This window comes from Sebastes fasciatus, chromosome 13, assembly GCF_043250625.1.
Source record: "Sebastes fasciatus isolate fSebFas1 chromosome 13, fSebFas1.pri, whole genome shotgun sequence".
Taxonomy (NCBI): domain Eukaryota; kingdom Metazoa; phylum Chordata; class Actinopteri; order Perciformes; family Sebastidae; genus Sebastes; species Sebastes fasciatus.
The window spans coordinates 1,499,347-1,520,753 of NC_133807.1; the positions used below are offsets into that span (position 1 = coordinate 1,499,347).

Sequence of the window (21,407 nt, forward strand, 5' to 3'; positions counted from 1 at the left end):
GTATACCTGCGTGCACTCTGTCCGTGCACTCGTTGTGCATCACCGGAGTCTTCCACCAGCTGCTGTCCTGACAGCTGTGAGTACTAACAGCAGCCATGTTTGTTGTTTACGTTCAAAACACAGTTTCACCAGCGTGTCGGAGAACTACGGTGGCCTTCAGGTAAAAACATTCAAGTCTCTCTCTAGAGCCAGAGGTCGGTTTGTCCGTTCTGGGCTCCTGTAGAAACATGGAGACTCTGTGAAGAGGACATGCTCCCTATGGAGATATGAAGGACTCATTCTAAGGTAACAGAAACACAACCAGTCTTAGTTTCAGGTGATTATACAGTAAGGAAAACACACTTATTAATATTATATTCCATTTCTGCCAATAGATCCCCCTAATGCTCCCTAAAGGACACTGGTCCTTTAAAGCAACAGTAAACAGTTCCTTTCAATTCAGGGTCAAATAAAGAGTTTATCTCACGTCTCACATCTAGCGGTTGCGTACATGGTATATGATGTCTACTACACTACAGAAACAGTGGACGTGTTGACAATGATAAAGTATTTGGTATCTTTGGAAGCTTTCAGCTTTTCAAATTAATTTTAACGCCACTAATTTCTTTAACACATTAACCCAACCTGATGAATCCATCGGTACCAACCATGTCATACTAGCTTGTCATGAAGGAGGTTAAATAACGCTCCAAACTGACACTAAATTTCCAAACTGGTATGTCCATATCAAAGGGGTCCCTTGACCTCTGACCTCCAGATCAGTGAATGTAAATGGGTTCTATGGGTACCCACGAGTCTCCCCTTTACAGACATGCCCACTTTATGATAATCACATGCAGTTTGGGGCAAGTCATAGTCAAGTCAGCGCACTGACACACTGACAGCTGTTGTTGCCTGTTGGGCTGCAGTTTGACATGTTATGATTTGAGCATATTGTTTTATGCTAAATGCAGTACATGTGAGGGTTTCTGGACAATATCTGTCATTGTTTTGTGTTAATTGATTTCAATAATGATGAGGATGAGAATCAGCACCTCTAAATCTGAGGCCATGGTTCTCAGCAGGAAACCGATGGATTGCCTACTCCGGGTAGGGAATGAGTCTTTACCCCAAGTGAAGGAGTTTAAGTATCTCGGGGTCTTGTTCGCGAGTGAGGGGACGATGGAACGTGAGATTGGTCGGAGAATCGGAGCAGCAGGGGCGGTATTGCATTCGCTTTACCGCACCGTTGTGACAAAAAGAGAGCTGAGCCGGAAGGCAAAGCTCTCGATCTACCGGTCAATCTTCGTTCCTACTCTCACCTATGGTCATGAGGGTTGGGTCATGACCGAAAGAACGAGGTCGCGGGTGCAAGCGGCCGAAATGGGTTTCCTCAGGAGGGTGGCTGGCGTCTCCCTTAGAGATAGGGTAAGAAGCTCAGTCATCCATGAGGGACTCGGAGTAGAGTCCTTGCTCCTTTGCGTCGAAAGGAGCCAGTTGAGGTGGTTCGGGCATCTAGCACGGATGCCTCCTGGGCGCCTCCCTTGGGAGGTGTTCCAGGCACGACCAGCTGGGAGGAGACCACAGGGAAGACCCAGGACTAGGTGGAGAGATTATATCTCTACTCTGGCCTGGGAACGCCTCGGGATCCCCCAGTCAGAGCTGGTTAATGTGGCCCGGGAAAGGGAAGTTTGGGGTCCCCTGCTGGAGCTGTTGCCCCCGCGACCCGATCCCGGATAAGCGGTTGAAGATGGATGGATGGATGGATTTCAATAATGATTGAAGCTGCGAGCAGCGATGAACGTCGCCTCGCACCGGAACTCTGCTGAGTGATATGACACCTCCCACAAAAGCTTAGAACAAATGGTTCATGAGTTATGAAACCATAACTAACATCTTGGGGCCTGGCTATGAGTCTATTATTGCATGTAAATGTCCTCAAGACTGGACCCTCATCATGCCTGAGAGATTTGGGGCAGATCGGACTATGTACAGCGGAGTTACTACAACTTCATCCTCAAGGTCTGAAGATGGTCCTGACCAAATTTCAAGTCGATCTGATTAAATCTGTAGGAGGAGTTCGTTAAAGTACACGGTCTATAAAACCCTAAAAATGGCACATTGAATTCAAAATGGCTGACTTCCTGTTGAGTTTTGGGCATACCTCCAAGAGTCTTTTTTGTGTGTCTCAACATGTTACATCTGTCTGCCAAATTTCATATATGTAGGTGAAACCGGAGTGAGGGGCTACATTTTTCCAACTCTGCAGGTGGCGCTAGCGAGCCGTTTTGCAACACCCACGCCCGAGACCCTTAAAATACTAAAATTTTCACCGCGTCTGATAAGTGTGCCAAGTTTAACAACTTTTTGAGCATGGCAAAGGCCTCAAAAAGGCGATTCATTTTAAGAAAAAGAAAAAGCGGAATAATAATAAACAATACAGTTTGAATAGGGCCTTCGCTGGCCCGACGTTGTCGGTGCTCGGGCCCTAAATATATACATACATTTGCATAAAGCAGCATATTTGCCCACTTCCATGTTGATAAGACTATTAAATACTTGACAAATCTCCCTTTAAGGTACATTTTGAACAGATAAAAATGTGCGATTAATCGTGATTAAATATTTGAATGGATTGACAGCCCTAGTATTTACACGTTGTATTATTGTAATACAATATATGTTTATTAATCTCTATGGACAACAACAAACGTCACTTTCCTGGTTAAATCCAGTTCAATAACTTCTGGAAGGAAACTCAAATGTAGCTGATAAAACTACTGTTTACAATAGATGAGATCATTTCTTTGTGTGATGCTGAACTAATGGAGTCCAGTAAATGGACTGGTCGGGTGAAAACAGAGGAGGTGTTCGTGTGTTGCTTTGGACTTTTCATTTTTCTTAGTGTGCCTGAAACATTTAACTCTGTAATGTCAGGATGAAATGCTGAATTCACCCCAAGACGGTTTAATCAAACAAAAGCTCCATCGTGACTCTTAAATTGATGCTTTAAAGCTTTAATGCAAAGATGAACAAACCAGAGTGCATGACAACTCTAATAAGGGACAGGGACAGGGACAGAGACAAGGAGTGCAACACAGGAGAGGAGCTATAAAGAGGAAGGCGGGTTTGTCAGCTTCAGCTCCGTGGAAGTTCACACCTCAGCGGGAGCCTCCTCGCCCTGCTTGGTGTAAGCATCGATGAAGGACAGATACTTGAACACTTTGGTGTAGACGCCGGGGCGGCCTGGGAGACCACAACCGGCAGGACTCCCATAACTCATGATGCCCACCTGCACTTCGCCACCGTCGGCTGCACGACACATCAGAGGGCCGCCGTAATCCCCCTTTGGATGCACAAAAACCGCACACGCACGCACGCACGCACGCGCACACACACACACACACACACACACACCCACACTGTAAGTCTTCCACTTTGACCCTTCCTTATTTGAACTTATATATACATATATGGCTGTAGTACTCGAGTCTGGACTCGGTCTGCTGATTTGAGATCAGTTGCCTGATTCTAACAGTGTTTCCTGTATATGCATTCAACAGCGGCACAGCGGCTCTGCTAAAAATGTCCCCGAACACAGTTTGGGTCGCCACGGCAACAAAAGGAACTGTAGTTGTAAGTGTGAGAACTGAAAGAGGAAAACAGTCTAGTTTAACACGAAGTTTACACTTTATCAATTGATGGTTGTTTGTTTTAGGAGCTGCTGCAGCACACCTGGCCTACTTCCTCACTCATGCTATTTGCATAAATAATAATCTCAATAAATAAATTGGAAATGAAAATTGAATGAAGATGTCCCTGCTTGTGGGCTTATTGGGGCTGGTTCTGTGGTAGAAACGTCAGTAGCAAATAGTGGATCAAATTTAAGGTTTGTTTATGAACGTAACGTTAGACTGTGATGATCCTCAGACCTAAAGTCTATGCAATGATTAGTTTGATGTTAGAAGATAGATCAATATTGTTTATAGATAGATTATCTCTGTCCAGCCCAACTCATTAATCATTTATAATTATTATATAAATTATAATTATCAGTTATATCAGCATTGGAAAGACACTATTGCCTATACTGGTCTTGGTGGAGCTAGTTTTAACTACTAACTAATAGTGTAGTGTATTTCATCAGACTGAACTAGTGAAACTGACTTGGCAGGCGTCCTTCCCTCCAGCCTCCACACCTCCGGCACACAGCTGGTCTGAAGTCAGCGCGGGGTACTTGGCCTTACACACACTGTGAGGAATGATGGAAATCTTCAGCTCCTGAAGGGTTTCCGGATCCGGCAGTGGATCTGCATAGACACACACACACACACACACACACACACACACACACACACACACAGAAAATGAGTGAGTGATATTGTATGAGAGCATAGCGACCGAGGTCAGGTCTGTATTTACGGCTGGATGTTTTTTTGTTTAACCACACTAAGATCATAAATCGAGAAAAGAGATGAAGAAGTTTCTCCGTGCTCACTCTAAGTTCAACACGTGGACGTACCAGCAGGATTTGTGACATCACAATGACGGCCCAGTATGCAACATTTCATAGGAAGTAGGACAGTGACCCCCCCCTACTTGTATCTAAGAAAAGCTTTGAAAGGCTAAACGCCAACAAATATGGATTCAAGCTGAATATTTGCAGTTATTGGAAATGTTTGGATCACATGAGTCGGAAACAATCCTACACAGCCACCACTGGAATCTAATTCTACTAATAGTATAATACATACAACAGTGCAGCCTGATCTTTGTCTGCAACTGTGCACTAATAATGGGTTTAAACACAATTTGGCCCACTAAGTAGCAAAAAAATGCATCTTATTAAATTGTTTTATATTCAGACTTCTATCCAGTAGGTGTGTTATTGTGATTTTAGATATTCATGTACAAATCTAATTCTGACAACCTCAGAGCAGATAAATCCTGGCACACCCTCTGTGATCGTTGGCACTCCCCTGAGGGGGCCGGGACCCCAGGTTGGGAACCACTAAAGTAGGAGACATCTTGTGTCCAGCAGTTGAGGTTAAATATATATATGTGTATATGTACTGTATATGTGTATACATTATACAGAATGTTGAGGTATTTGAGGTATTTTTTAGCAAAGTACTTCCTAACCAGCACACAACATCTTTGGTGTTACTTAGTTTACCACATTTAATGATTGCATAATATTGAATATAAAATGTGGTTTATCGAACTTACATTTCAATTTTTTTTATTGAACTTTTCATAGTATAATTATTTTAACAGTTATGCATGACTGCTATTTTTCAAATTAACTTTTAAAAATCTCACATACACTCTGCAGTACTCAAAAGTACCAGTTGAGAAACACTTCCATGCACCTGGCTATTAATGAATGACAGTTTTTACATGAGAATTTACAATAATTAAACTTTCTGGAGGAACAACTCGCGCGCGCGTGTGTGTGTGTGTGTGTGTGTGTGTGTGTGTGTGTGTGTGTGTGTGTGTGTGTGTGTGTGCGTGTGTGTGTGTGTGTGTGTGTGTGTGTGTGTGTGTGTGTTAATGTGTCCTTATAAGCTGCTTTATGTGCATAACTCACCATTAGTCCCTTTGTACCCCCAGCCAACGATCCAGCACTCAGATGACGGACCGAAGGTGTCAGCTCTGTCCAGACTCACTGGGGCCACATTCTTCTCGAACCTCACCGTTTTCTTCAGCTTCACCAGGGCGATGTCGTTGATGTAGGTCACGCGATTGTAGTCAGGGTTGGACATGACAGTGGATATTTCCATGTAACGACTACCGGCCTTCTGCAGCTTGTCTAAGCCGACCGCAACAAATGATCTCCTCCAGAGAGGAGCAGGTTCTCTGGCAACAGAAACAAACACATGAAAGTTCTTCTGCATTCATGGATCACCCTCTATTAACTGTAAAAACACATACTATACATCAGTATTATCACCCTCTATTAACTGTAAAAACACACACTATACATCAGTATTATTACCCTCTATTAACTGTAAAAACACACTATACATCAGTATTATCACCCTCTAATAACTGTAGAAACACACACTATACATCAGTATTATCACCCTCTAATAACTGTAGAAACACACACTATACATCAGTATTCTAACATGCAGGTATAGGTTGGGGGACACATAAGCATTGCCTTGTTTTGCCATATATTACACCAGATGAGAATGATGAGATGTTGTGCCGTAATGTGGAGGGTGCTAATTCATTTCAGATCAATGATGTAATATTTTAAAATCACTGTTTATTTTCAGAATCTACATTAGATATATTTATTACACGGCTCCGTTGAATAATCGATTCTGATTGGTCAATCAAGGCGTTCTGCGGTCTGTAATTTCTCTATAACAGACCGTTGCTATGTATAACAGACCATTGCTACGTATGACAGACCGTCGTTATGTATAACAAACCGTTGCTATGTATAACAGACCGTTGCTACGTATAACAGACTGTTGCTACGTAGGACAGACCGTCGTTATGTATAACAGACCGTTGCTACGTATAACAGACCGTTGGTACGTATAACAGACCGTCACTATGTATAACAGACTGTTTCTACGTATAACAGACTGTTGCTACGTATAACAGACCGCCGTTATGTACAACAGACCGTTGCTATGGGGCACAGCTCTGATGTCAGACTCTGGCGGACCGTTTTTGTGTCTAATTATTGATTTCTTCAGTAAGTAGCCGTGTAATAAGCAGGATGATGTACAGCTAGCTAGAGGGTCATTGTTGTGAAAGAATCCCCTTCAGGGTGATGAGAGACCCCTCCGCTTGGCGTCGGTGCAGCATCGCTCTGTCGGGGATTCTTTCACAACAATGACCAGCTTGCTGTACATCATCCCTTACTTACAGACCTTAAAATCAAGAAGGCCTCACAACCCCCTATGAAAGTTTGGCGACCTCTAGTGGGGTCGGGACCCCGAGGTTGGGAACCAGTGACCTACAACATATCAACATGCCTATTAGCCATTGTATTTTATGATATATTATACACAATATTTTATCTTTCAACGTACTTTCAATGAGTTTTGTTACGTTACGAATCATATTAAAATGTTCAAAGGTACATTGCGAATTAGTAGATTTCATTAGGCTATAATTGATTAAAATGTAGTGTAGTGCTCTTGATACACCTACAGTAGATATAACCTGTAATGCTCTGGCTAATATGGAAGATGATTAAAGTCATGTGAAAACACACACGTACCTTTCCCAGCAGTTTGCAGCAGTCAGCACCCACTGACTGTTGAGGATGGTGCCGCCGCAGCGCCACTTGACGCCTTTACCATCAGTTAAGTTCAAGTGGACCATCCCCGGCCATCTGCCCTTTGGAGCATCCTGGCCACCGATGATGGAGCTCCTCACCTCAGCCCCAAGCAAACCTAAAAATAAGCAGTAATGAAACTTTATAAAAGCCACGTTAAAGGGATCCTGTGGAGTTTCTCACCTCTAGTAGTGCTATTGAGCAGCTTTTCTGAGTGGGTCCCTGTTTTTTTGTCTCGCGCATGTGCATGTGCATGTGCATGTAGGATGTGTGTGCACACACGTACCTATATCACTCTCATATCTGTACAGTAGTCCACAGTCAGCACCCAGTTAGCTTAGCATAAAGACTGAAAACGGTGGAAACAGCTAGCCTGGCTCTGCCCTGAAGTACCAGCAACTTTAAATCTCACTAATTATTGTTCGTTTAATCCCTCCAAAAAGGGGAGTGTAGAAATGAGCGGTCGTGGTTTTACGGCGGTTTTGTACCATACCAGACTACTTCTTGGCCGTGAGAGGTAACCTCCGTGAGAAGCTACCATGTCTGAGTGTTTCCTACTGGGATGAACTCACACCAGCAAAATGTCTGATCCTTCTTTCTCTTCCAGACTGATAAAAAGACCAGGAGTCACTGATAAAACACATCAGCTCAGATAAATGATACTTCGACAAACTGAGACTTTGTTGAATTGAATAAATATCTTTTACATTGACAAACATCATATGTGTGATATGAAATGTAAGAAAAATTGAAATAAAGGAGTGTGTAACATGTAACACAATACATGTAGAGAAATATAAGTAAATAATAAAAAGATAAAAATAAGAAATGAGAATATAAGAAATATGTACAAATATTTTCATTAAGACATGTAATACATAACATACTGTATATCCACAGTGTAAATAAGTAAATACAAAATGCTGAGAAGTGGGATCTATTAAGTGTGTTAAATATAAATGCAAGAATGGTATAAAGAATTAAATAAGAATATTTCTTGAAATGTACAGTCTAAATGCAGTATTAATGACAGAGTATTGCACAGTTGAATTATTGCACAATTTTACTGGTTTTACCATCAAAGAACCACGATGTGGATCCCTCATCTTACAGTATGATTTAGAGCAAACTTTATTTTTTATATTTGAAGCATTGATAAAGTAAATGACAGAATAATGTTGTGATGTTTGCGTTTCTCACCTCCAGTGTTGTGGATCAGTACCAGCACAGTGAGGAGTGTGCTGAAGGCCATGGCTGCTACAGAGTGAAGTGGCTCTCTGCAGGCTGCAGCTTTATACACAGCTGGACAGATGTTTATCAGCTCTATCAGCCCTCCTTCTACTCTCAAACCACACAAAGACACCTTTACTCACTACTTTGCTTGAATATTTCCACTTTGTAAGGTTTTATATTTTTGACCCACAACATTTCAGAGATATATTATATTCTTAACTTAAAATGCATCTCAGAGTGTTATTAATCAATACGATTATACATCCAGAACGTAGAGTTATGAATGAATAACTAAAACATTATTCAACAGTATTGTCTTTTTGATATTACAAACTAACGTGGAAGTTCCAGCTAAGTTTGGATCCTAAACAGCATCACCTGGGAACCTTCAGTGTTGCTTTTGTTTCCGCGGGAATTTATTTGTATGAAACACCGCGTTTCGTGTGACGTCATCGTCAAAGTTTACTTCTGTGGTTAATATCAGCTCGAGTCTCTCGTCCTTTAGTGTGCAGTTAGACTGGTAGAACTAGTACTGGTACTGGTACTGCAACGTTAGCCCGGTACCAGCGTTAGTCCGGTACCAGCGTTAGCCCGGTATCAACGTTAGTCCGGTACCAGCGTTAGCCCGGTACCAACGTTAGTCCGGTACCAACGTTAGCCCGGTTAATAGCTCGGGTTAATGTGTAAACATGGAGCAGGCAGCCAGCGTCAACGCAGATCCTGTTCATCGATCCTCTGATGTTACCGGTGGGTCTGACGGTACCGGTGGGTCTAATGTTACCGGTGGGTCTGACGGTACCGGTGGGTCTGATGTTACTGGTGGGTCTGACGGTACCGGTGGGTCTAATGTTACCGGTGGGTCTGATGTTACCGGTGGGTCTAATGTTACCGGTGGGTCTAATGTTACCGGTGGGTCTGACGGTACCGGTGGGTCTAATGTTACCGGTGGGTCTGATGTTACCGGTGGGTCTGACGGTACCGGTGGGTCTAATGTTACTGGTGGGTCTGACGGTACCGGTGGGTCTAATGTTACTGGTGGGTCTGACGGTACCGGTGGGTCTAATGTTACCGGTGGGTCTAATGTTACCGGTGGGTCTAATGTTACTGGTGGGTCTGACGGTACCGGTGGGTCTGACGTTACCGGTGGGTCTGATGTTACCGGTGGGTCTAATGTTACCGGTGGGTCTAATGTTACCGGTGGGTCTGATGTTACCGGTGGGTCTGACGGTACCGGTGGGTCTAATGTTACTGGTGGGTCTGACGGTACCGGTGGGTCTAATGTTACTGGTGGGTCTGACGGTACCGGTGGGTCTAATGTTACCGGTGGGTCTAATGTTACCGGTGGGTCTGACGGTACCGGTGGGTCTGACGGTACCGGTGGTTCTAATGTTACTGGTGGGTCTGACGGTACCGGTGGGTCTAATGTTACCGGTGGGTCTAATGTTACTGGTGGGTCTGACGGTACCGGTGAGTCTAATGTTACTGGTGGGTCTAATGTTACTGGTGGGTCTGACGGTACCGGTGGGTCTAATGTTACTGGTGGGTCTGACGGTACCGGTGGTTCTAATGTTACTGGTGGGTCTGACGGTACCGGTGGGTCTAATGTTACCGGTGGTTCTAATGTTACTGGTGGGTCTGACGGTACCGGTGGGTCTAATGTTACCGGTGGGTCTAATGTTACCAGTGGGTCTGACGGTACCGGTGGGTCTGACGGTACCGGTGGTTCTAATGTTACTGGTGGGTCTGACGGTACCGGTGGGTCTGACGGTACCGGTGGGTCTAATGTTACCGGTGGGTCTAATGTTACTGGTGGGTCTGACGGTACCGGTGAGTCTAATGTTACTGGTGGGTCTAATGTTACTGGTGGGTCTGACGGTACCGGTGGATCTAATGTTACTGGTGGGTCTGACGGTACCGGTGGGTCTAATGTTACCGATGGGTCTAATGTTACCAGTGGGTCTGACGGTACCGGTGGGTCTGACGGTAACGGTGGGTCTAATGTTACTGGTGGGTCTAATGTTACCAGTGGGTCTGACGGTAACGGTGGGTCTAATGTTACTGGTGGGTCTAATGTTACTGGTGGGTCTGACGGTACCGGTGGGTCTAATGTTACCGGTGGTTCTAATGTTACTGGTGGGTCTGATGGTACCGGTGGTTCTAACATAACTGGTGGGTCTGACGGTACCGGTGGGTCTGACGGTACCGGTGGGTCTAATGGTACCGGTGGGTCTAATGTTACTGGTGGGTCTGACGGTACCGGTGGGTCTAATGGTACTGGTGGGTCTAATGGTACTGGTGGGTCTAATGTTACCGGTGGGTCTAATGTTACCGGTGGGTCTAATGTTACTGGTGGGTCTGACGGTACCGGTGAGTCTAATGTTACTGGTGGGTCTAATGTTACTGGTGGGTCTGACGGTACCGGTGGGTCTAATGTTACTGGTGGGTCTGACGGTACCGGTGGGTCTGATGGTACCGGTGGGTCTAATGTTACCGGTGGGTCTAATGTTACCAGTGGGTCTGACGGTACCGGTGGGTCTGACGGTACCGGTGGTTCTAATGTTACTGGTGGGTCTGACGGTACCGGTGGGTCTGACGGTACCGGTGGGTCTAATGTTACTGGTGGGTCTGACGGTACCGGTGGGTCTAATGTTACTGGTGGGTCTGACGGTACCGGTGTGTCTAATGTTACTGGTGGGTCTGACGGTACCGGTGGGTCTAATGTTACCGGTGGTTCTAATGTTACTGGTGGGTCTGACGGTACCGGTGGGTGTAATGTTACTGGTGGGTCTAATGTTACCAGTGGGTCTGACGGTACCGGTGGGTCTGACGGTACCGGTGGTTCTAATGTTACTGGTGGGTCTGACGGTACCGGTGGGTCTGACGGTACCGGTGGGTCTAATGTTACCGGTGGGTCTAATGTTACTGGTGGGTCTGACGGTACCGGTGAGTCTAATGTTACTGGTGGGTCTGACGGTACCGGTGGGTCTAATGTTACTGGTGGGTCTGACGGTACCGGTGGGTCTAATGTTACCGGTGGGTCTAATGTTATCAGTGGGTCTGACGGTAACGGTGGGTCTAATGTTACTGGTGGGTCTAATGTTACTGGTGGGTCTGACGGTACCGGTGGGTCTAATGTTACCGGTGGGTCTAATGTTACCAGTGGGTCTGACGGTAACGGTGGGTCTAATGTTACTGGTGGGTCTAATGTTACTGGTGGGTCTAATGTTACCGGTGGTTCTAATGTTACTGGTGGTTCTAATGTTACTGGTGGGTCTGATGGTACCGGTGGTTCTAACATAACTGGTGGGTCTGACGGTACCGGTGGGTCTGACGGTACCGGTGGGTCTGACGGTACCGGTAGGTCTAATGGTACCGGTGGGTCTAATGTTACCGGTGGGTCTAATGTTACTGGTGGGTCTGACGGTACCGGTGGTTCTAATGTTACTGGTGGGTCTGACGGTACCGGTGGGTCTAATGTTAGCGGTGGGTCTGACGGTACCGGTGGGTCTAATGTTAGCGGTGGGTCTGACGGTACCGGTGGGTCTAATGTTAGCGGTGGGTCTAATGTTACTGGTGGGTCTGACGGTACCGGTGAGTAATGTTACTGGTGGGTCTAATGTTACTGGTGGGTCTGACGGTACCGGTGGGTCTAATGTTACTGGTGGGTCTGACGGTACCGGTGGGTCTAATGTTACCGGTGGGTCTAATGTTATCAGTGGATCTGACGGTAACGGTGGGTCTAATGTTACTGGTGGGTCTAATGTTACTGGTGGGTCTGACGGTACCGGTGGGTCTAATGTTACCGGTGGGTCTAATGTTACCAGTGGGTCTGACGGTAACGGTGGGTCTAATGTTACTGGTGGGTCTAATGTTACTGGTGGGTCTAATGTTACTGGTGGGTCTAATGTTACTGGTGGGTCTAATGTTACTGGTGGTTCTAATGTTACTGGTGGGTCTGATGGTACCGGTGGTTCTAACATAACTGGTGGGTCTGACGGTACCGGTGGGTCTGACGGTACCGGTGGGTCTGACGGTACCGGTGGGTCTGACGGTACCGGTAGGTCTAATGGTACCGGTGGGTCTAATGTTACCGGTGGGTCTAATGTTACTGGTGGGTCTGACGGTACCGGTGGTTCTAATGTTACTGGTGGGTCTAATGTTAACGGTGGGTCTGACGGTACCGGTGGGTCTAATGTTAGCGGTGGGTCTGACGGTACCGGTGGGTCTAATGTTAGCGGTGGGTCTGACGGTACCGGTGGGTCTAATGTTAGCGGTGGGTCTGACGGTACCGGTGGGTCTAATGTTAGCGGTGGGTCTGACGGTACCGGTGGGTCTAATGTTAGCGGTGGGTCTGACGGTACCGGTGGGTCTAATGTTAGCGGTGGGTCTGACGGTACCGGTGGGTCGGTCAGCAGTGTGTTTAACGTGATTCATATGTATTTACTAACTGACGGGACTCATTCTGAAGGTCTTGTTTATCTCTTATTTACAGGTCGTTGCACACAGTGGCGCAACTGGACCGGGTTCTGGTGAGTGTCCAGTGTCTTCAGAACCACTGATGAAACACAGCAACGTTTCCGGAGTCAGACATTATTAAAAGGATGCTAATGATTTTCACAGCTAGCTACATTGAAAGTACGCCAGTGTTAAAGCTGCAGTAGGCAGAATGTTTTGATCTAATTGAGCTAAAATCCCATAATAACCTTTCAGCATATTGTAATTCAAGCGCTTAAGAGATGTACATTAACCCTTACTTAAGAAATGTACATTATCCCTTACTTAAGAAATGTACATTTTAGTGTACATTATCCCTTACTTATCCCTTACCAGGTTGCTGTACATCTCGCTCCCGCTCCCTGTCTCTCTCTATCTCTCTCTATCTCTCTCTATCTCTCTCTCTCTATCTCTCTGTCTCTCTCTCTCTCTCTCTCTCTCTCTCTCTCTCTGTCTGTCTGTCTGTCTGTCTCTCTCTCTCTCTCCCTCTCTCTCTCTCTCTCAACCCAACCCAACCGGTGGAGGCAGATGGCCGCCCACCCAGAGCCCGGTACTGCTTTAGGTTTCTACCCGCTAAACGGGGAGTTTTTCTTGGCCACAGCGCATACCAATGTAATGCTCTTGTTGGCTCTCTAAACTATAGAGAACGGTCTAGACCTGCTCTATGAGAAAAGCGTCTCGAGATCACTTCTGTTATGATTAGACACTATATAAAAATAAATTGATTTGAACTTAAGAAATGTGCATTATACTGTACATTATCCCTTACTTAAGAAATATACATTATCCTATACATTATCCCTTACTTAAGAAATGTACATTATCCTATACATTATCCCTTACCTAAGAAATGTACATTATCCCTTACTCAAGAAATGTACATTATCCTATACATTATTCCTTACTTAAGAAATGTACATTATCCCTTACTTAAGAAATGTACTTTATACTATACATTATCCCTTACCTAAGAAATGTACATTATACTATACATTATCCCTTACCTAAGAAATGTACATTATCCCTTACCTAAGAAATGTACATTATCCCTTACTTAAGAAATGTACATTATACTATACATTATCCCTTACCTAAGAAATGTACATTATCCCTTACCTAAGAAATGTACATTATCCCTTACTTAAGAAATGTACATTATCCCTTACTTAAGAAATATACATTATACTATACATTATCCCTTACTTAAGAAATTCAATTCAATTCAATTTATTTTTTGTATAGCGTCAAATCACAACAGAAGTTATCTCAAGACGCTTTATATATAGAGCAGGTCCTAGACCGTACACCATAGTGTGTACCATAGAAATGTACATTATACTATACATTATCCCTTACTTAAGAAATGTATATTATACTGTACATTATCCCTTACTTAAGATATGAAAGGCTCCTGACAACTTAAATAAATAAATCAAATATATTTGTTGTTTCCAAAGCTATTTGAGATCATTTTCATTGTCTCGGTAAAGAAATATACTGTGAGGAGGAAAAATACTATTTTGTTTATTAGTCACAAATAATTGATGCAATCTGGTGAAAGTGTGAATTAGTGCTACATGTAGGAAAGTTACAACGGAAGTTATTCGAGTTATTAGTGTTAAATGAATATAAGAGCAGGGTATCATATTCCAGTACTTTTTGACTAGGTCAGTTAAACCCAGTATCAAAATCAGTCAATTATCAGATGTTGGCATTGAATTCTAAGCCTTGCTTACATCTATTTTTGTCATTTATTTTCTCATCTAAATGATCATTTTTATTTGCTTTTTTATTAATAAAACAAATGTTGCAAAGCCAACATTAAAGGCTGATGCATTAAGAAGTTTAGCTCTCTGTCTTGAGTCGTCTGCTGACTCTGTGTTCTCGACTTCCTCTCCTGATCACCTCCCAGGCTCCTCGGATTGTGCAACAATTTTGCTTATGTGGTGATGCTGAGCGCCGCCCACGACATCCTTCAGAAACAAGAGTCACAAAATGCCACAGCATCTGTAAGACGGCACATTTATATTTTAAATATGTTGTATTGCACCTTGTTATTGCTATAAAGTCTGTATAGACATAAAGAAAGACTTTTTTACCCTTTTCCTTTTTTTATATCTAGACTTCAGCCACGTTGGCCGTGGATTTCCAAGGTGGGAACAGTAGCAACAGCAGCCGCTATGACTGCAATCCTGTTTCTACTGCGGTAAATGGACATTCACTACAAAACAGGGAATAACCTTAAAGGGATAGTTCAGGTGTTTCTCAGTGGGGCTGTATGAGGTACTTCTCTATAGTCAGTGTATTACTACAGTAGATGGAGGTTAAAGGGATAGTTCAGGTGTTTCTCAGTGGGGCTGTATGAGGTACTTCTCTATAGTCAGTGTATTACTACAGTAGATGGAGGTTAAAGGGATAGTTCAGGTGTTTCTCAGTGGGGCTGTATGAGGTACTTCTCTATAGTCAGTGTATTACTACAGTAGATGACGGTCATCACACCTCCAGTTTGGAGAAACAGACAGGAGTACCAACACGGGAGTAAAGTAATGTTCTGCTGAGGACGGGGCAGCAGCAGCAAACATATTTTAGACACCTAAAAGAAAGGCCCACCTAAAAAAATCCATATCAGTTTAAGTGTACACTATATTTAGAATATTTTCACCGCTGCACCTCGCCGTCAGACAGACCTTTCTGACGGGGAACTGAAGCCGTTATATCCATCTATGCTCTCACCAAAGCCACCAGTCTCCACTGAAAACTTTTACTCTAACTCCTGTGTTCTGCAGAGTAAAATTACAGTTTTTTTTCAATGGAGTCTGGGGTCTTTGGTGAGAGCACAGATAACGATTTCATTTCCCATATATAGACTGTATAGCTGTCTCACGGCAAAGTAAACTGGTGAAAATATTCTAAATCTAGCGTACACTTAAACTGATATTGATTTGTGAGCTTTTCTTTTAGGTGTTTAAAATGCATTTTACTCCCGTGCTGGTGGTACTCCTGTCTCCTCCAAACTGAAGGCGTGCTGACCGTCATCTACTGTAGTAATAGACTGACTATGGAGAAGTGCCTCGTACAGCCCCACTGAGAAACACCCCAACTATCCCTTTAACCAGTCTGTATGTTGGCAGAGAGTAGAGATCAGTAGTTTAAGAGAAGGTTTGTGTGTATTTAGCAGTGGAGAGACTGCCTTTTAAATCTGTTTTTAGACAAGCAAAAAGTCAGATGAGTAAACGGGTACTGAAACTAATATGACAAACTAGAAGTGAAAGTAGCAGAATGGAGAATGTCTCCAGCTGCCGGTATCCCTCGGTGTTATGAGGCTGAATGGCAGAGAAAACAAGGGATTGTCATATAACATAAATAACACACAGTGGCATTGGGAACCCCTGCTGTGGGCAACCATAACAAATATTCCATAGAAATGTGATAATGTAATTTCCCTCAACATTTCTTAATGAGCACATCATGTCTGACATATAACCACTACTGATTTCAAAGAGGTCTGAGTGATGCTTTTCTCCTCAGGCCGTGCTGTTAGCTGACATCCTCCCAACGCTCGTCATCAAGCTGTCTGCTCCCTTTGTCATTCACAAACTGCCTTATGGGTAAGATAATGCTTACCAACTGTGAACCTGTTCTTTAAAATAAGCCAGGCCATTCCATATTAGTAATATCCATCTTTTATTATACAGAAACATTTTGGCATTATATGTTTTAACGCGGTGGTTACTGTGGTGCCTCACGTTACTTTTTGTGTACTAGGGCTAAAGGGCCGTCGAAATGAACCAAAAATAACGTACTGCACTGTGCAGCACTGTGCAGCACGCCACACCACGCCGCAGCATGCCACAGCACGCCGTTTTGAGCTGAGCTTTTGTCGGATGTAGGCTTGCTGCGGGAGTCAGTGATACTGGTGTCACACGGTGTCACATGGTGGTCAGACATACACAGATTACATTACTTGCCCACATTCACATTCTACATTTGAATATATATACATATACTATATATATATAGTATATGATATATATATATATATATATATATATATACATATATATATAGTATATATATATGTATATATATATATATATACTATATATATATGCACATTTTATTCACTAATTCTTTCACTGAACACTTCCTTGGTCGTCATGGTAACACAGATGTTTGTGTCTTCCAGTGGCTCAGTGTTCACAGTGCTTCTCTTTCCTGGTGGAGTTTCATTTAAAGAAACTTGAGTTTCACTGGTGCTAGCTTATCACAGTGGAACCATTATTATTATAATCTATTATATATTCTATATATTATTATATAGTACAGGCAGTGGAGTCCTTGTGCTGGCTATTATTTGACTGATTGTCCATTTCATTACACTACACACCTTATTTAGTAGTAGTAGTATTTAGATTAGATTCTGATGGGCAAAAGTGGCACCTTAGCAGCCTCTGCCATCAGTGTATGAACTGTGTGTGAATTGGTGAATGCTGACATGTAGTGTAAAGAGCTTTGAGTGGTCAGAAGACTAGAAAAGCGCTGTATAAATGCAAGTCCATTTACCTTTTACCATTTATTTGGCTTGTATACAGTGCAGTCTGTAAGTTATTGGACAGTTAATAGAGCAAAGTGAATATTGTCCAAATAAAAGCATGGTGCGTTAATGTTTGTCTACTACATGAGAATTGTATTGTGTTGTAAATGTACTGCCTTATTCCTGTTTTTCTAGTTTCCGAGTGTTGTTCTGCACCGTCACGGCAGCCACAAGTTTCCTCGTCGTGTCCTTCTCCTCAGCGGTGTGGATGAGCATTCTGGGTAAAGACATCAGTTCTGAGTCATAGATTTTATGATTATTGGTGGTGGAACTGTCCAGAAGTGTGATGATGGATTAGATAGAGCTTAATATATTCTCAGTTTCATTTCCTGTCATCTTATCTGAATGGGTGCAGCTGCAGTTATTTCACAGAAATATGATACCATTTTAGTCTTATCATGAGCTGCTGCTAGAAATATTTCTCACCATGGTGACTGATCAGTGAGCTCGTTTGTGCATTTACATACACTTCTTTAATATATTCTTTCTAAAGTCTGTAGCAAAGGAGTTTAAAAAGAGGAGGCAACTGAATCTAAAGCCTCTTTCACGCATACAATAGTTCCTGGTAAATTATACTGGGATAACCTTTCGATCAAAATACTGTTGCTTTAAAGGACCAGTGTCCTTTAGGGACCATTAGGGGGATCTATTGGCAGAAATGGAATATAATATTAATAAGTATGTTTTCTTTAGTGTATAATCACCTGATAGTAAGAGTCATTGTGTTTCCGTTAGCTTAGAATGAGTCCTTCATATCTCCATAGGGAGCATGTCCTCTCCACGGAGTCCTCCATGTTTCTACAGGAGCCCAGAACGGACAAACCAACCTCTGTTAACTTTTCCTGCTTGGGCTGGAGACGATAACATTACTCGCTCCCGTCGCCGCCACTCTCTCTCTTTCTCTTTCTCTTGCTTCACCTCTCACTTCCCACGTACACACACACTCTATAAGCACCGGCTCTGCTCCACATGGATCTAGAGAGGAACATTCACGTTTTCAGGTCGGCCAGCGTAGCTCTCCAACACGCTTGGCACACGGGAGAAGTTTTGATCTGCAACCTCACTGCTAGATACTGCCAGATCCTACACAGTGGACCTTTAAGGAGCAATAGCAAATATACAGAAGAGAAAATAACACAGAACAACTAATTGTTTGCCTGTTTACAAAAATCTACATTTTCATTGCTTGAATTGCAAACAATAATATTATCTGTCAAAACTAAACCCATTTAGTGCAAAGTGCCAAATTACATTCTGAGTTTTAAAGCTCCAGAACAACCTTTTTCACTACTGTCCCCGCATCGCCACGGCACTGTCCCGGCACCGCCACGGCAACGCCACGGCACCGCCACGGCACCGCCACGGCAACGCCACGGCACCGTCCCCCGATGTCAGTGTAAACAGTCAAAAATTCGAAATGTTGTCCTTTTACTTTGTTATTGTCATCTATAGTGGTCATTAGCCTAAAAACACTATTCAAATAATTAGGAAATAAATTATTGTATTTTTTATTAAATATTTGTTTTGATTAAAACATTAACTGCTTAGAGCTAACGTCAGTGTTTTAAACAGGTCATAATTCCCTCTCTAATATCTATTATTTATTTTTATATATATATCTATATATATAGATATATATATATAGATATCTATATCTATATATATAGATATATAGTTATATATCTATATATATATATAACTATATAGTGTGTATATAGTTATATATATAGTTATATATAGTTATATATATATATATCTATATAGTTATATATATAGTTTTTATTAGGGCTGATTATAATAGTTAATTGCGATTATTCTCAAATTAATCGCACGTTTTTTATCTGTTCTAAATGTACCTTAAAGGGAGATTTGTCAAGTATTTAATCCTCTTATCAACATGGGAGTGGACAAATATGCTGCTTTATGTAAATGTATGTATTATTGTAAATCAATGAACAACACAAAACAATGACAGATATTGTCCATAAACCCTCACAGGTACTGCATTTAGCATAAAACAATATGCTCCAATCATAACATGGCAAACTGCAGCCCAACAGACAACAACAGCTGTCAGTGTGTCAGTGTGCTGACTTGACTATGACTTGCCCCAAACTGCATGTGATTATCATAAAGTGGGCATGTCTGTAAAGGGGAGACTCGTGGGTACCCAGAGAACCCATTTACATTCACACATCTGGAGGTCAGAGGTCAAGGGACCCCTTTGAAAATGGACATGACAGTTTTTCCTCGACAAAATTTAGTGTCAGTTTGAAGCGTTATTTAACCTCCTTCATGACCAGCTAGTATGACATGGTTGGTACCGATGGATTCATCAGGTTTTATAGTTTAATATGATACCAATATCTTCACTGTCCTTTAAAGAAATTATTGGCGTTAAAACGACTTTGAGTTAACGCGTTATTATCGTGATAACTTTGACAGCCCTAATATTTATTCAAGTTTCTCTCCAAAGACTACATTTTACAAGATTACATTTGAGCACATACACCCAATAATCATTTTCCTTAATAGAGCTTGAAAGCATCATAATTTAGCTCAGTGGAACCTCCTTTAACGATAGCTGTTAGCTCCGTTATTTAGCCTAGCAAGACTGTGCTGCCCAGCGGCTGCTAACAGCTAACGTTAACCAGCTCTCCTCCTACCGGGGCTGGGGGGTATTTTCAGGAACATGGCGGGCGAGGAGGTGTTTTTGTCCAGTGCTAATGTTCTTGGAATGTATTTAATATAGTTTTCGAGACATTTAAAGTCCCTGTGATCCCTGTGGGTCCTGTGATCCCTGTGAGCCCTGTGATCCCTGTGGGTCCTGTGAGCCCTGTGATCCCTGTGAGCCCTGTGATCCTGGCCGGATAGGGCCAGATTAACCCTCTAGGAGGCCCCGTGGACTCCTATATACAACCCCGTTGCTCCTTTTCTCTGTGCTCTTCTCTGTCTATACAACAATAAGTGTCCGAAATCTCAATATACTTTAACCGTTCATCTGTGAATTTAGTCTACCATAGACCTTTTTCATTTAGGATATTATGAGTTATTGTTGTAGAAAAAGCACAGGTGGAACTAATAATACTATTGTCCCTGTCAGCTAGGTGACAGGTTGACACTAGAGCCCTGGAACTGGCACACCTAATGGAATGCAGCCATAATTAATGTAATTAGGTGTTAATTAAAATGGCAAAGAGGAAGTAACATGATTGGATCTACTAACTCCATATAAACTATTGAGCTATCACTTCACAACCACTTAGATTAATTACAGTTTCAACACTGAAGGAAGACTTAACTCACATGTGATTATCCCTTCTTGTCAAACTAGAGAATAAATCCCCTGTGATCATTACTTCTCTGTAATTCATAAGCATGTTGAAGGCATCTCTGTCTTCTCTACCACTGTGTTTCTAGGAGTGATCTTTGCCAGTATCAGCGCTGGACTGGGAGAACTGTCCTTCCTCTCTCTCACCGTCTACTTCAGCAGGTAAACACTTCATTAGAAGATGAGATGAGATGGCAGCAGAGTACCTGCAGTGTACGCTATAGTCTTTTATTACCTCCAACAGTAGGACATTATACATTACTGCATATTATTCTATTTTCTTTTTTAAATTAGATGTTTTTGATGATTTTTTTCATGCTGAATGATTTATTTCCAAGAAATGTGTGAGCACATCTCTGGCTCAGGCTTAAAGTGGTGCTTTTGTGTGGTTCTTTGTGGAGAAACTCAGTTTTTACAGATTAAATCAACTCATTGATTAGATGACAAAATCGTATATGTGAGTTGTCAACTAA

The 21,407-nt window shown here is 42.8% G+C and overlaps 3 protein-coding genes across 6 annotated transcripts in view; 2 read left to right on the forward strand and 1 right to left on the reverse strand.

Annotated features, from left to right (window-relative positions):
* Window positions 1-21,407, forward strand: part of slc16a3a (solute carrier family 16 member 3a) — an 82,743-nt gene that overhangs the window by 41,507 nt on the left and 19,829 nt on the right. The window lies entirely within an intron of this gene.
* Window positions 2,981-8,616, reverse strand: LOC141779959 (tryptase-2-like). The gene is made up of 5 exons (XM_074655006.1): window positions 8,483-8,616; window positions 7,226-7,400; window positions 5,570-5,838; window positions 4,147-4,289; window positions 2,981-3,325 (listed from the first exon to the last, which is right to left on the reverse strand). The coding sequence occupies exons 1-5, from the start codon at window positions 8,532-8,534 to the stop codon at window positions 3,134-3,136; spliced, it is 831 nt and encodes a 276-aa protein (XP_074511107.1). The 5' UTR covers window positions 8,535-8,616; the 3' UTR covers window positions 2,981-3,133.
* The window catches only part of cln3 (CLN3 lysosomal/endosomal transmembrane protein, battenin), a 32,903-nt gene continuing 20,457 nt past the window's right edge, over window positions 8,962-21,407 (forward strand). Inside the window, exons 1-9 of one of the 4 annotated variants that reach the window (XM_074654999.1) lie at window positions 8,962-9,117; window positions 9,186-9,253; window positions 10,118-10,144; window positions 13,008-13,044; window positions 14,922-15,018; window positions 15,132-15,215; window positions 16,538-16,617; window positions 17,739-17,824; window positions 21,024-21,096. In XM_074654999.1, coding sequence (XP_074511100.1) covers window positions 9,205-9,253; window positions 10,118-10,144; window positions 13,008-13,044; window positions 14,922-15,018; window positions 15,132-15,215; window positions 16,538-16,617; window positions 17,739-17,824; window positions 21,024-21,096 — 533 coding nt within the window. In that variant the 5' untranslated portion in view covers window positions 8,962-9,117; window positions 9,186-9,204. Of the gene's footprint in view, window positions 9,118-9,185; window positions 9,281-10,117; window positions 10,145-11,737; window positions 11,765-12,637; window positions 12,663-13,007; window positions 13,045-14,921; window positions 15,019-15,131; window positions 15,216-16,537; window positions 16,618-17,738; window positions 17,825-21,023; window positions 21,097-21,407 lie in introns of those variants that run through there. The other 3 variants (XM_074654997.1, XM_074654998.1, XM_074655000.1) reach the window with 3 other exon arrangements.

What these genes read in the sequence shown, in the direction of transcription:
- LOC141779959 (XM_074655006.1), bottom strand. Translation starts at nt 8,534, where the DNA reads ATGGCCTTCAGCACACTCCTCACTGTGCTGGTACTGATCCACAACACT. An exon ending in GGGGTACAAAGGGACTAATG is followed by an intron (nt 4,290 to 5,569) that starts GTGAGTTATGCA and finishes GTGTCTATGCAG; the next exon opens with ATCCACTGCCGGATCCGGAA. An exon ending in GAGGGAAGGACGCCTGCCAA is followed by an intron (nt 3,326 to 4,146) that starts GTCAGTTTCACT and finishes GTGCATCCAAAG; the next exon opens with GGGGATTACGGCGGCCCTCT.